This window comes from Crassostrea angulata, chromosome 2 (assembly GCF_025612915.1).
Source record: "Crassostrea angulata isolate pt1a10 chromosome 2, ASM2561291v2, whole genome shotgun sequence".
Classification (NCBI taxonomy): domain Eukaryota; kingdom Metazoa; phylum Mollusca; class Bivalvia; order Ostreida; family Ostreidae; genus Magallana; species Magallana angulata.
The window spans coordinates 27838083-27854665 of record NC_069112.1 but is presented as its reverse complement, the minus strand read 5'-3'; the positions used below and the strand labels follow the sequence as shown (position 1 = coordinate 27854665).

At 30.2% G+C, this 16583-nt stretch overlaps 1 protein-coding gene across 1 annotated transcript; it reads left to right on the top strand.

The window, feature by feature from the left end:
• Positions 1-9699: 9699 nt before the first annotated feature.
• Positions 9700-16161, top strand: LOC128174122 (uncharacterized). The gene is made up of 5 exons (XM_052839755.1): positions 9700-10060; positions 12728-12818; positions 13435-13614; positions 14189-14362; positions 15926-16161. The coding sequence occupies exons 1-5, from the start codon at positions 9719-9721 to the stop codon at positions 16159-16161; spliced, it is 1023 nt and encodes a 340-aa protein (XP_052695715.1). The 5' UTR covers positions 9700-9718.
• Positions 16162-16583: the final 422 nt, after the last annotated feature.

The window sequence follows — 16583 nt, the reverse complement described above, 5'->3', positions numbered from 1 at the left end:
TTATCTAAAGGATATGCCACCTACATGTACAAGTGGATGAAAAAATGATCGGCATAAAATGGTATTAATTAGATTCGGTATGAAATGGTCTTAATAGACAAATCAAATACAGAACGTTCGTCGTTACCAACTATTGTCATCATAAGTGATTATTCTTTTTTAAAGTGTAATATTTGTATACTTTTTATAGGTTTGATATTAAATGCAGAATGTATATTACGTATTAAAATTTATATAATATAAGACCAGATTTAGTTTCATAAAAATCTAGTGGAGAATCTACATAAAGACGTTATTAATAATATCATAATGCATTCTTTGGTTCACCATTCATTGTGAAAAAAGTAGCAATTATCCAAAACAGTGCACTGGTATGAGTGTTTTCTGTAGAGTTTGCGAGCATGAGCCAAGAAGGAAACATGAAATAGTATAAAGACAATAGTTTATATGGAACAATTAAATGCATGATAATTTTAATTGCATTTTTGATATTAACAATATTGCGATCTTAAAAGTTTAAAATTGAAAAAAAAAATCATTTAAACAGAAGGTAGCAGGAAGTTGTTCACTGTCAAATTGTTCCATAAACGAGAGATGCATCCCAAAGCCTTTTGGAGAGTTTTCCTGTATCTTGTCAGGTATACACAATGTTTTTATTTTTTTATATTTATTATTTATTTTAGATATTATTATCTATTTTATTTTTTCTATTTAAATATTTTTAATGATTCTTATTCAATGCAAATAGGTAAGTTTTATTATGATTTTTATTTTAAAATCACAAAAACAAGTTTCAAATATTCTTTGAAGCAAAAGGAATATAATAAACAATACTGTCATGTAAAAGAACACGGAGAAAATTGAATTTCGCTGATTTGGGGTGAATTAATTATTTACCAAACAGGTACTATAACAAATGATAGTAAAGTTTAACTAATATGAATTTGATATGAAATATCAAATGCCAGATTGCGGAGTTCCTTCAGATGACGGATTTTCCTTGAAAAAAGTACAAGAATGGGATGCCATAGGTATAACAAGAGGGATCCATGTTACGTGTATGGAAGGATTTGAACAACGTGGTTCTGAACTGTTTATCTGTAGATCCGACGGATCGTGGAAAACGGACCTAAACTGTACTTTTAAAGGTAACTAAGAAACATACTTTATTTGACAGAATTAATTTTCTTAAAAATTGATGAATTTTTGAAAAACATATATTTAGAGTTATATGTGAGTTTTAGCGTCGGTCGGGGCGGAGATGGAGCTCCAACAAAAGTGAATTTCCCTATGCTTTATATATATCAATATCATTCACTATGGGTAGGTATATGTCAATTTGAGAATTATTGCAATGTTTGTGCTTATTGTATATGTGTGTATCTATGCAATATGTATCGTTTCGATACTCTCAAATTGTCGTTTAACTGTATTCCACCTGTATCTAAAGCGACTGTGTAGTGCGCGGTCAGCACGCTAGGTTCCGTTCGTCATCGAAAGCAAGATTTTTTGTCTTGCCTAGATGGCCGAGTGGGTAGCGCAGTGGCCGCTGACTGCTAGAAGAATGGGTTCCAGAGGTCGTGAGTTCAAGCCTCGGTCGGGGCGGAGGTAGAACTCCAACAAAAGTGAATTTCCCTGTGCTATATATATATATATATATATATATATATATATATATATATATATATATATATATATATTTATATATATATATATAGTTAAATCCAAAAAATATCGCATTGTCCGGTTTTATATAAAGAAAATTTGAAAAATGAAAGACAACACAGAGTAAAACGTTAGCGCTTTCATTAAAAAAAAAGTCTGAAGATTGAATGAATTTATACTTCCCTTGTTTTGAACCAACCGAGAGTAAACGTTACATGTAAAATGTTTCCGAACAGTTATGAAAATATAAACAAATATAAATATAAGTATCTTTTTAAAACACGGTTATTAAATTTTTCCAATTATTGTGAGTCTATGTTGAATTTGTATGCTTTTTTGACACAACCCTGAGTAAAAGTTTGTAATTGTTGTTCGTGTTTATCATTTTTTCTAAGGATGTTTTTTTTTCTTTTAAACTAAATAAAAAATAGCAGGATGTTATACAGACATACAAGACCGTGTGTTAGGAAATGGACCCAATTACCCTCCCATAAATGGAAAAATGTATTGCAAACGTGTATGTAAAAGTCTTGGAGAATTCAAATATTTTGGGCTTCAGGTATGGAGTACTCTAAGACGAGTTATAGTTTTTGACATTATGCAATTTTGTTACATTATAATTCGGTTAACATTGTAATTGTATAATTCAAATATATTTCAATTAATGATCAATAGTTATTTCATTTTACTAGTTCGTTCGTCGATCAACAAATGATAGATAGATGATATATATTTTTTGTAGATACGAAAAAAATACATCGTTTAATAGCTTGAAGAAATCTTAATTTTATTTTTAGAACGGGAATCAATGTTTTTGTGGAACACAGATCAGATTCTCTCCAGAGCTTTTATATAACAGTGAATGCAATCTACCATGCCAAGGTAACGACGATGAAACCTGCGGTCAATCCTGGAAAATGGAGATTTATCTCATATAAAACGTTACAGTTTGATTTAGGAATCAGCTTAAACAGTAAAACTTGTTGAATATGGATGTTGTGCATACCGGCATGATGTCCAGTCCGGCAAAATTATCCAGTCCCTTGACATTTTCTAATTATTTTATGTTTAAAAAATGTTTTGCAATCCGGATCTTGTCTATTCTGTAAAGTGGCCGCGACTAAAAGAACCAAATACTTATAATTAGTGAGAGTTATCTCCCGTAATCCTGCCACTTATCGATCGGCCTTATGCAGGATAATTACTGCTCAATTATCAATTTTTCTTCGTTGTTTTTTATTTAAACAACTGTGAATATAAGTCCAAACTAGCAACTAATTTCAGTTGATACCGTTAGGTCTTGTTATAAATAAATATGCATTTTTTACCTGCCAGCATTACATCTAAAATGGGGGTTGTGTATTTTACTTCACCTCATTTTTTTCCGGTCATTATTCTTGATACTGTGGGAGTAAGACTGCCGATATTGTTTGTAATGCGTTGTTTGGTTACTCTTACAGAGTCACATTTTACTTTGTCAAAATGTTCCATTCTTTATTAAATTCCCGTTTATTCACGTTTTTATTTAAATTCCCGCATATTTATCCATTGTTCTCGCCATTACGTAATCAACCACATGTTTACTTGTCGCGTGATGTTTAACAATTTCCTGTGATTCATACTTGTCTCGTATCGGACTTCTAAGGTTAATCAGTTGTTTGAAAACTTATCAATTACGATGATTTGATTGAAAAGTATTTCCATTGTACGTATTCCGTTATGCAATTATTGTTTTCAAATTAAAAAATGAATATCTGCACCATAATCGCGATCAGGGAGGGCATATTTCAGAAGAATTAAACATTTTGCATAAAAGACGATCAAGACCTACTGTATTACATCCTAAATTCAGTTTGAATCAATGTTCTCCAAACCGGATTTTGCCTTATCCGGCCAATTTTTTAGGAACCACAGACAAGTTTTACTGTATATTCAAGAATATATCATGGACAAAATGCCTGTTTTTTTATCTCATCGATGTCTCATAAATACATGCAGACACTTCGACAGTTAACAGAAAATGCCATTTGCATTTTGCTATCAAAGCTTAAGGTGATGATATTAGATGTAAGGTAAAATTTCTACATACCATGATTGCATATAGTATTAAAAATGAATGAAATGAATTTATCTCCAGCTTAAAAATTCGTAGTCAACTGATTGTATACTGACGTATTTAAAACTTAAATCATTAAGCCTTAGTAATATTCTGGTCATTTGGAAGCCTGTTTAAGGAATGACAAATTATGAATAATACCTTGAATGCAATTCATTGTTTCAATAACTTTGTATTGTTGCGTTGTTTAGACATTTTGACATGTTTCCTGTTACTTTTATTTTTTTAATAATGCTTTAAAAAAATCAAGTGCTTTCAATCAATAGAGTGTGAATTCCTCATGCCCTATTGTTTTTCTACCGTTGTGCAGAATCAATTTTTTTCATGTTCTTGAGTGCCCTTAGTCTTGCAACCAACTGTTGCTTTCTCTCTGTTCAATAGCATATTTGAATTCCCGATATTGCTCTGTGCTTATCTATGCAGGTATTTTAGTGATATAATGAGTAGAAGTTTGCTGCAAAAGAAAGATAAATCGGATATTAATTCTGTTATTAGATATAACTTTCATTCGTTTTAGACTTTTAAGAATTTGAAAGAAATTCCTAAAGATGTATTTTATTTAACATTTGATTTTAGTTACTCATTTTGAAAAGAGCACACAGCAGGTGTGACCGGTCAGCAGAGGATGCTTACTCCTCCTAGGTACCTGATCTTACCTCTATCTTTTTGGAGGTCCGTGTTGCTCTGCTTTGAATTTGTATTTTTTTTAATGGATTTTTGAGATGGTTGACAGTTTGTTATTGTCATTTTTTTCATTTAAAAAATGTTAGTTTATCGCAAAAACAGTTTTTTTTACTCATAATAAATGGTTAAATTTGAAAATTAGATTGATGTACACTAGATGGTACAAACAAAGTTTCACGTTTGAATGAGTTAATGATTTTTTTTTTTTAAACTACAGATAATTTAAATTGTACTCTAATTTAAAAATAATAAAATGGATGTCAAATTTTCAACCGATATAATGTACATATTTAACAAAACATTTTGCATGTACCTTATTATCAAATCGGCTGTCACATTCTGAACTTTGACAATACAATTTATTAAATCATTTGAATTGGTTAATTATAAAAAACCCCCAAAAAAACAACACATCTTCATATACAAATTAATTCGCAACTTAACTGTAACTCCCCAAAGTCAGAAAGCAATCAACTTTACCTTAAACACAATTATAATTAGGATAAAAAAAAATGTTTTAGCTGCTTTTCGTTTTAGTAATGACGAAACTTATATTTTTTATTGAACTTAATATTTTTTAGTTTTTTTTTTTTTAAATATAATTAAATCGCCTTAACTTTTTTTTGCATTACGGTTAATTGTTCGCAACTCTTTTCGATTGACAGTCGTCTTTATTGAAAAACATTTAAAATTAATTTTCAGAAAAACTATAGACAAAAAACAACAACAACGAAGTTGTTTTGGGTATCTTTAAAATCAATTTCAAACCCTAGTTTCGATTACGATTTCTAACTGATTTAATACGTCAATGCGTGATAACACATTGAGAACGATGTTTGAATAACATATTTCTTTTAAGAAGAAACTTCTAAAACAAACAGAACTGTGGATATGGTCAAGTGGATTACACAGCTATTCGTAATATGTCTAAGCAGAAGAAATGCATTCGAAAAAACTTGTTATGATAATTAACTATAATATATTGCATGCATTTTTTTAAACGATACAAAATGGTAGTTAGATATTATTAGTAATTTGACATTTTATTCTTTTATTAAGTGCATTAGGTACATTTGTACGAGAAACATTAAAACTCAAACCGATGTTTCGACTAATCTACATTTGCTTCAGCATAAGTAGATAAGCAAAGGTCTTTGGTTAATTAGAATGGACTAATAATTGCATTTACTAAAATTTGTCATTTTTGTTATTGTCATTTAATTTTTATTAATATTAGAAATTTTGTTCTTGACAAGCAAGGTTATATGCCATCATAGTTTTTGAATCATAGTATCGATTGTTCATACAGTCTGTAACCAGATAGCCATGATATGCCCTTGCATAGCAAATTGGTCACTATTATATTATCCCCAATAAAATGATGTTAGACAGAATTTTTTTTTTGGTTTTTGGTCAGCTTATAGAGAACTGTAATTTTTTGGGCTTAGAATTGTATTTACGATTTTTATTTGGATGTGAAATTTGAGATTTTTGATTTAGAAATTCAATAAAAGAGTATTACTTTTGGACTGCTTCTAATTGATGTAACTTTGATAAAACTAAACGATCACGCTTTTTAATAAACTGCTTGTGAAACAACTTTTGGACTTGGTGATTCCTAAGTTTGAGTTGAGCCTCAGTTAGATCAAGAAGACGAAAGGCTTACAAATCGTTATAGACATTGTATTATGTTTTGCTAAATAAAGTAATCAAAAATTTAAAAATGTATGAATTGTTGATCAAACGGACACATTTGAACACTAATTCAACAAAGTCTTTTTCATTTTACCCAAAACACCTAATAAAGAGCTAGATATTTTATATCCTAAATCCAAACTCAAGAAGGTAGGGAAATCATAGATTTTGATTGATGGTGTGATAAAAAACTGAAACGAGCTGGTCATTTCCAACAAAATAAGTAACACAACTTCATCGTTGTCATAAAATAAAGTTGGTACGGTATTAGCAATTATATGTTTGCTGTTTTTCTTTCACCCTTCTATACTTTTAAACAGATGTTAATACCTATACACAATCCCTTAATTGTAGGGATCAATTAAGTCTTTCGAATTAGTCCAGTTTCAAAACTTCTCCTTTCTAATCATTTAAATATTTAATAACTCTTCCCTTTTTTAATTTAAAATTGGTTTTGACCAAGTTCACTGCATGGATATTTTAACCATAATTGATGTCTTTAGTTAAACAATAAGATGCTTTGTTTGGTAATTCACTCGGGATTTGAAGGTAGCCACATTGCACAAAAAATACATAACGCGGGTTATGTATTTTTTCTGCAATGATTGCTACCTTCATAACCCACATGAATCATCAAATAAAGCATTTTATTGTTTATATTGAGATTTTTCTTTTAACTCATCAAAATTTTTTAATAAAATTGATTATGACAAGTGTGTAGACTTCTCTAAATTACTGTTAATGTTCATAAGTACGTTAGCTCCTGTGATACTGTCTGATATTATAATGGTTATTTCGTGCAGTCCGTTATTTTTTCTTAGGTTTCTGTAGGCTTCGACGAATCGATAAGCAGGGTGTGCAAATTTTAGTCCTGTCAGTTTCTTGTGAGTTTCAGCTGCTGTTTTTTTTTAACCATTCGATTCATGGGGCGTGTACATTTTATCAGGCTGTTTCTATAAAGCTATGAATTAACTGTAAGATTTGCTAAGAAATAGAGGAAATAATACTTAGTAGATGAAAATATTTTAGAATTAACTAGCAAACATCCATAAAACATGCAAAAGACCTACTAATAGAATATATGTAGTCTTTTTAGACTATAAAGCTAGAACATGTTCGTAAAATTCAATTCAACATGGTTAATTTTTTGTTTTGTTAACTGATTTGTTTAGCTCGTACATCCAAAGAAATTACAAAGATAAGCGATAGTTGGATGCTTATATGGCGTTGAATTATACAAGAACTTGTTATGTCAATCCAGAATATAGTTATGACACGTTTATATCTACCAAAAAATTCAAGTACTCTTATAAAGTTTCATCTCTTATCTTAGAGTTTTTTAGGCTGTTTGTAAAATGCTGACCAACTTTGAGAAATTGAACTAAATGTGAATTTTTCTTTGACGTGTCAATATCTTATTTCTTTTATGAGTTACTCTTTAGGTCAACTAGAAGTGGTAACATTTAAATTCATCTACCATATCACAACAAAAATATATTGATCAGATTGCTATGACAATAATATCTGCTTATGAACATTAGCGGTGACTGATGACACGATTTCACAACTGAATTCTTCTTCAATATAATTTCATACCAAACAAAAAACCCTTTAGAACACCATGCAATTAAAACCATTTAAGCGAAAAATTGGTGTATTAAAATTTGATGATTTTTCGACACCAATTAATGTCCCGTATATGTCACAACAATGTAGATAACAAAATGAACAAATTAGTACAAATAATGACTTTTTAAATATCGTGTTCATAGATGTAAAGTAACTTTTTTACTCATGCTATTAACAAAACCTAAAAAAATAAAAAACAAACAAACAATACATCAGCGATCAATATATATTAAATTGATTTATTGTTGTCTGGTCAACACAAAGTAACAAAATGATTTAAAATATTAAGACCTACGCCATTACACAATTGTTTTCTCCTTACGGTTACTTACGATTCTGTTTTATGACGTTAAAAGCATTATTGTGTAATGAGACACAAAGTACACAATCATATAAACTATACAGCTTTAAGACATGACACAATTGGTTTTTTTTCTTCACGATAATTTACCATTCTGATGTTTTAGGTCTCTTTTCTTTAACATATGTTTAAAAAACATGTTCTTCATTGCTACTCCATGCTACAGTAAAAACATATGTAGGCAGAAGAATGATGTCGTGGTTTTTATATAGTGGGTTGTGAGGAGGTTTTTCGGAAAATAGCAATATTTCCAGGGAACTTTTGTCTGTGATTAATGCCAAAAGATATCAATTAATAAAACAACGCAGTAATTCTCATAGGATTAAAGTTGTATTATCAGTTATCTGTTATAATATCTTTATATGTAAGGACCCATTAGATTGAAGTGGTAACATCTAGACATCTAAACATCACAAAAACTCAAAGTGTTAAAGCTTTCAATATACAGGTATGAACGTTGGCGTTGTATATATAGAACAGTTTCATAAATTCCTTACGTATCAAAAGCAATTTTATTTTAAAGCATTTATGTTGACGATTTCTGGATCAATAACCTTTAAACTCAACAGGTTAAATTTTTTAATTTATTGATTGATTATATGAAACCATTGAAACAACTATGTGTACATGTATATTAAGTGTCGCAATGGTTATTATGACAAACGGGCCATGAACATCGTAAATATAAATGATGAATGTTTCATTATTTTATACCGTAAAGTTTTGCGTTTATAACTAAATTCTTTCGCATCAATACTAGTCATGGTTGACTTGGTTAATGTCAGTAAAAGACTGATATGATGCTTGCGTTTACTTATGTGTCTACTGTAGAGGGTCTGTCATATATTATGAGTACATGTGTTGCAGAATGTAATAGTCCTTTGGTCCCCTATATTGTGCTTTGGGTAGATATTCATTTTCCATGTGTGAGAATAATAGGGGGTCATACTTCCATTTTGCACAACAGATTGTATTATTATGCTTATGAACCCCCCTGTTTTTTTTTATATCTTTTAGCCATTTATGAAATAAATGACAGTTTTCATTCTTCCACATGTGGTGTGTTTTATACTTTATTACTGCCTGAGCAAAAAAAAAAACAAAAAACAAAGCTCAGTTTCCTTGACTAGGTCTAAAACGCAGAGGAACTAATCAATACCAGTTTATGGTTTGAACTTTTTGCCACGGGTAGTCAGTTTTAGTAATTGTTGACATGGTTTATGTCAGTGAAAAGGTTTAACAGTAAAGGTTTAAAAATTCATATTGGTTTTTTGTTCCAAATTTTAAAGTTATTCTGTTTATCAAAATGAACATCTTGAAGTTTTGTAAATGTGTATTCCCATAGAACAATCAAAGGGAATACATATCGTGACCTCAAAGTTAATTATGACGTTATGTTGTTAGAAAGAACAGCGAATTCTCTTTGTACACACCGCTGTAAAAATCAACCGGAAGACACGAGCTTTACTTATTTAACACTAAACAGACTGTATAAATACTGTTATAATTCAACTCTCAACCCATATGGTATCGTCTAGTGCGACTCTAAGTAATATTCAACAAATAATATGTCATGTCATCAAAAAATGCCTCCACTAAACGATATTTTACGCTTTAATTTGAAGATTTGTTTAGTATTTCCTATAAGTCGCTGTTTTGCTGACCTTCGACATGGCTACTCAATGTTGCAGTATGGTCACAAGTTGGATAGAAGGATGATAACGTCGTATGGTGGATATAGTATTCTGGATTGTGTAGAGGAATGTCTGAGAACAACACGATGTCGGTCCGTCAACTACCACCAGGGAGCACACTTCTGTCAGATCAACTTTGAAAACAACGTTTCTACACCTGCGCAGTATATAGAAAAACCTGGATGGATATACAGTAATATAGAGGACTGGAACAGGGTAAGAAATAATTAATAAATTTGAATATGGTGTATATTGTTCAGGAAAATCTGATAAGTCTTTTACAAGTGTCTGTCATTTTAAATTAAGGTTTCTCCACCCTTTATGTTTTTATGGTTAAATCCGTGTAATGTTTGTTTAAATTTAAAAATCAATGAAAGCACTCATATTGAACCTAAATATTGGTTTTTTTGCAAATAATTTGTTCATGCTGTAGTAGCTAACACAAGTACACTATAAGGGCAATTATAGCGACGGCTGTTCTCCGATCAAACATTACATTTTTTTTTTACTGATTTCTATGTGATAAAGCGGTTTTTTTAAGAAATTAATTGCAATCCTTTATTTTTTGTATTTTTACATTTGAAGGCCATTTAAACTTGCCAATATGAAAGCTATCACATTTAAAGTGCATTTTGGTATAATTTCTCAACCATAGTAAGTACAGTTTGGCAACGTAAAACGTTTATAACTTTTGAAATAATGGTTTAAACTGTCTGCAATTTGGGCAATTTGTAACTCAGTATATTTTCTATCGAAATATGCAAAGAAATATTTACCTTGCCAGGGAAAAATTTATGAATTGCAGTCTCTGTCAATTTTTCATATGTACAGTTTTATAAGTTTAACTTTTGCGTTGAATTCAGCGATTTCAACTCAAACTACTCTTTATAAATTGTTAAACATTGGTACCATTTCACTTTACATAGCTTAAAATGTGTTAAACACAAGTTAAATCAACAAATATTGGCAAAACCATGCATCACATAACACAAATATTATAACCGATAACGGATAAATATTCCAGAATGCTTACAATGACGTCATGCGACAATCGAAAGACCTAAACCTAACTGAATAAAAATTAATCCAAGAAAAAATCTTATTTTTGCATTTAGATACAGAGCTGTGATCAGACAGATAATGTAGATCCATTATTTTAGATATAACTTAGGGTATTCGATGCAATTTCACAGCACTGGGGAGTATGACGCAGATAATAAAGTTGGGTTTTGTAATATTGCCACTCCTTTCGAATAGAATGAACGCATTCAATGCTATTCTTTTTAAATAACACATAAATGTTGTTTGACAGTTGTGGTCATCAGAAAAATGGTGATGTAAGGTACGACTGTAGCAAATGGGGATCAGAAACAGTATTTTGGAAGTTCTTGTTTTTTTAAAGTACTTAATATTTTATGAATGTACTTCTAGAGAATACCGTGTGAATGTATATGTAAAGAGAGAAAAATGTACCTCACTGTCCTAATATATAACTTCTAGAAAGTGCAAAAATTCAGAGCGTCTTCCCAATTATTAATTCATGTTTTTTCCCTGGTGTGAACTCGCTTTGACTTTTAAAGTGTTACTCGTTTGTGAAATATGCAACATTGATTTCGATACGCGAGTTCGATGATACTTAATATACCATTTACCTTCGTTTGTGCGACTTCACGTTTTGAAATGTGTATTATCCACGAATTCTATTTCAAATCAGAAAGTTTACCACTAATTTTATAAAAGTCACGTGATATGTGAACGAGTCTTTTCCGATCTACTTAAATCCTTTGTATTTATATATTTTATTATACCAAAACCTACACACTCGTTTTATTTTTATTTTTTTTAATTGGAAGGACATAGTCACAAACACGAACACAATATATTCATCGTTACAGGACTTATAAATCAACGATAAAGCGGTAGTAGTTACATTAAAAAAAAAGATCAAAGCTATCAATACAAATCAAGATGTGTAATATTTATTTACTTTTATGTTTAAGTTGTTAAATTTTTTACTTAACAATAAATTGTATTAAAAGGGCTGTTTTCATATGTTAAGAAATATTATCCTTTAAAATTTATGATATACATGTTTTTGCTTTTTTGGGGGGTAAAAGACAGAAAAAATTAAATCGCGTGTTTGAACAGTAGAGCTCTTACGTCATTTAATAATTTTTGTGATGTATGCATGTACCGTCACACATATGTGTCTATGTTTTAGCATCATTTTCGTCCTTCGCTTTTTTCAATTTACATGAAAACTAGGCCGATCTCGGCCTTTCGTGGCGTTAGTTCGATCAAAGCGCACATTTTATAAATGAAAAAAAATGATTATGAAGGTTTAAACTTTCTAAGATTTACTTCTTGTGATAATACGCAGAAATAAACTCCTCGGCTTTGATAAAGAATCTACAATATACAGAACATAAAGTACAAACAATAATGTAAATACATGTATGTGCAAAAAAATGAAAATGATGAACATTCGTAAATCATAACATTACAAAACTACATGTGTATTAATTAGTATTTTGCAATTTTTTTTGTATATTGAACTAATGGTTAACCATTAACAAAAATGTTCAGTAATATTTGTTTTTACCTAAATCGATACACATTATTGTAGTCGTTTTGAAACTTCTATCAATCTTCTATGGGAGAACAGCTTTGTATAAAAGAAAATAGCCAAGCATTAAAGCTAAAATATATGGTATTTTTCTTAACTATACTAAGGTTTATAGACTGAAAAGATCATATCCAGAAAATGTTCATGAATGCCGGTATCACATGTTTTTTCCCCACAAATCATATTTAATCTAGTGAGATTACTACACACATTATGCAAGCAATTCATGTTTAAAATGTATTTTAATAAACTTGTAGGATATTGCTGGAGCTTGTTCAACTTCTAATTGCACTCTCAATGAAAAATGCATCCCAAAGCCTTTTGGAGAGCATGACTGCGTCTTGTCAGGTCTGATATTTTATGTTCTTTCTTTATTTTTTCCTAATGTTTAAAATGTAATCATTTATGAGTTATCATTTTTAAACACTCCATTAAAGTGATTATCAAGGAATATTTACTTTATTGTAATAGCAGTAATATAAAACCACGTACTGGTATAAAGTCTCTGTGGATCAAGACAACAATTAACAATAATTGTTTGCTTTCTTTGTTTAATAGAAAAGGATTAATGAAAGTTTTATTGATTAGTACATGTATTTGTTAACTTGAAATGAAGAGTATTAACGTACTGTAAAGTAATATAATATACAGTTAATCTCGGCTTTAGCGAAGTTTCAGGAACCAATTAATTGACTTCGTTATATCCGTAATTCGTGTTATCTGTATAATGAATTCGTAATAACAACGAAACAATAGTTTTTACTAATTGAGGCTTAGAAGAAAAATATATTCCTTTGATGCCTATAATGATCGTTAAATCCGAATTCCTCATAACCGAAAAATATTGCAAGGAATTGTTAAGAAATATACTGGGGACTCCAAAAAAAAACTTCGCTATATCCGAGAATTCGCTATCTCCGTGTTCGTACTAAACAAGTTTTACTGTATTACTTTAAAATACCAGATTGTGGTTTCCCTTTGGGAGAAGGATTTTCACTTGATAACGTGCGGGAATGGGATGCTATTGGAATAACAAGAGGTCTCCACATAACGTGCTCTTCTGAGTATCAACAAGAGGGTTCTGAACGTTTTGTCTGTTTATCTAACGGACTCTGGAAGACAAACTTGAACTGCACTTTGAAAGGTTCGAATCAATTCAAAAACATGATCAAATTACTGAAGTACTAAAAGCCGTGCACACTTCTGTTACCTCCTTTTGGAGGATTACCTTCGATTTTCTTTATTTAGTGCTTGATGTAAAAAGACAAATATTCACTGTTGTGGGGGTGTAAAATATAATATATAAAATTATATATATTATACAATTTATGCTAATAATGATACATGTATTTATGATATAGTGATACATTGGTGATGTGCCTACCTACACCAAGGCTTTTTTTTTTAAAAGCCCAGTAAAAACTAGCTGTAATACTTTGTAATTTGGTCTTTATGTATAAAAAAAAACATTTATTTTAGGACTGCAGGCTCAATCATTATCCCATTTCGGGTTTTGCAGAATTGCATTGGCATGCATACTAGCTGTTTCTTAAATAATGTTACTTTTTTAAGTTGTTAATTTACCTTTGGTAAAAAACAACAACACACATGTCGAGAAAATGAATGTTGTAAATTTTTATGTTGTTGTAAAATATATGCTAGTATATTTTGATAAAAATGTAACATGCTTTGCATATAATTTGATGAACTATTTTTAGCCTGTCCTGTCGGTTATACAGAGGTATTGTCCAATTCTACAAGAGTTTGTCTGCGATTTGTTGCTGAACGTAATTGGTATTGGGTCGCCCAACGTATCTGCTCAGCTGATGGTGGAGATCTTGTGAGAATAGACACACCAGATATCAGACTTGCCTTCTTACATTTTGTTAAAGGTACGTTGATTCATGTATATTGACCATACTAATGTTTCTGTCATTATAATATTTAAGTAAATCAATTCAAACGATAAATTAATTTCTATATTAGTATCAGCTCATATGGCTTAATTTAAAAAAAAAATCGCAACAGAAATAGAGAACAACTCTGTTCTGAATATATTAACATGCATTTATAAACAATGCGTATTACAAATTGTAACACAATTAAATGTCACAAAGTGAACACCCTTTGATATTTAGAAAAGACAGTATTTGCCCCCCCCCCCCCACCAAGCATGTCAAATCAAGGAAAGCATTTTTTGCAGGAGTAGATTTTTTTTTATAGTTGTGAACTGCATTGAAATCATGTTATTGCTTTGTAATTTTTTTTTCATATCATTTTGTGCATCAGCGTGAAATTAATCAATGTTTCTTTATTGTTCTGGATTTACAGCTTTGTTACATACTACTTTTCTTTTGGAATCTCTACATTTTACACATGTAAGCATATATATTTGATAATTCACTATGATGTGAAAATTTATTTATCAGTGAGTGAGAAAGGACGAACACATTGAGTGAAATAATATGCATATAGACAGAAACAAAAGAAGAAAGGCAAATAAAAAAAATATAACATGCATACCAACCTACATGTATAATTGAAAGCACTCAATTAGATGTTTTCCATCGTGTTATTATATCATACATAAGCAACAGCTTGGATTTAATATTTAACATGTACATGTACATGTTTTTATTTATAAGAGAGAGGATTACTTTTAAACGCAGATTTGTTGTACATTTTGTTTATTGACAATAACGAGAACCTACGTATTTACCAGTCCTGTGGTAATCGTTTTATGCAATGTAAATGCATTGTAATCATTATATATTTTTTAAAGTAATGGGGTTATATGTGTGATGTGTAATGCAACTATTTTTCAATTTCTATTTCTAAAATCTTATAAATAGCCTCAAGCAAATGTTACATGTTTCTTGTTTTTGTTTACAAACGAACTCTAAAGTTAACTGCAAAAACATTGTGTTCAGAAATTGTCTTATTTTTTTCTCAAATTGTAATATGTAAGAAAATTCATTACTAAAACAAAGTGATGTAATTTAAATATATACTTTTGTAAATGAAAGAAATTGTAATTGTAAATGAAACGGAAAGAATACCACTGTAATTGTAATTTTTTGCATAACAGTTCAACGTTAATGACTCCAGATCTGGTATTTACATGCTTTGACAAAAGCTATCCATTTTGATAGCCAACGTATGTTAACTTTATAGCCTTATCCATAATCAGCAATCACATTTAATTGCATGGTTTTTTAGAAACTTGAATATATGCCATTCTTCGATTTATATGGTTAATAAACAACATAGCCAGTAACTGAACGAGAGAGAGAGAGAGAGAGAGAGAGAGAGAGAGAGAGAAAGAGAGAGAGAGAGAGTCAACCGTTTTATTTATTTTAACAACAAAAAAATGATTTTGGTCTTCAACATACAAATATCGATTCCGAATGTTTAATTAATATGAAATCATTATTCGTCACACTAATGGTTTAAAGACAATATTGCAGAAAGTGAAACTAACGACATATGGATCCAAGGCAAAAAAGATGACGGCGTTTGGAAATTCCATGATGATACCAATATGCCGTATTTCTTAAAAGAATACATGCATGAAACCAATGGTGAATGGGAAGTTAGATTAAGATACGTTATTTCTTTCGATAAGTTTTTGGACACGAGACCAGATCGAGATTTTGGGTATAGCTCTGTATGTCAATACAGATTTGACTAAATTCGTTTGGTTTTATTATAAAATGTTATGTATGTCTGCACTAGAGTAACTACTTATACGTATGGTATTTCAACTTGTTTGATATGGAAATAAGAGTAAAGTGGTAGAATAACTGCATTGAAATAATACTGAATGCAGATTTATCACGTAAAATATAAATAATCTACTGGGAATGTTTAGGTTATGCATAAAAACTAATATTTGACATATGTTGCATAAATAAATTAAAAATATTTTTCATCACTGTCCCTCCTCTAAATATCCAGCAATGCTGTGATTTTTATTTAAGTTTTAAAAAATATGTTTAACAAATAAGAAAACAAATTGGAAATAGTATACGTGTAGACCAAACATATGCGTCTACATATTAAGAAGTGTATAATTTAAGTGTGTGTGCGGGATATCCTACAGTGTTTATTAAA

Excerpts from the sequence above, each read along its gene's own strand:
- LOC128174122 (XM_052839755.1), top strand. The coding sequence starts at position 9,719 with ATGTCATGTCATCAAAAAATGCCTCCACTAAACGATATTTTACGCTTT. Across the intron at positions 10,061-12,727 it reads ATATAGAGGACTGGAACAGG|GATATTGCTGGAGCTTGTTC; the intron begins GTAAGAAATAAT and ends ATAAACTTGTAG. Across the intron at positions 13,615-14,188 it reads CTTGAACTGCACTTTGAAAG|CCTGTCCTGTCGGTTATACA; the intron begins GTTCGAATCAAT and ends AACTATTTTTAG.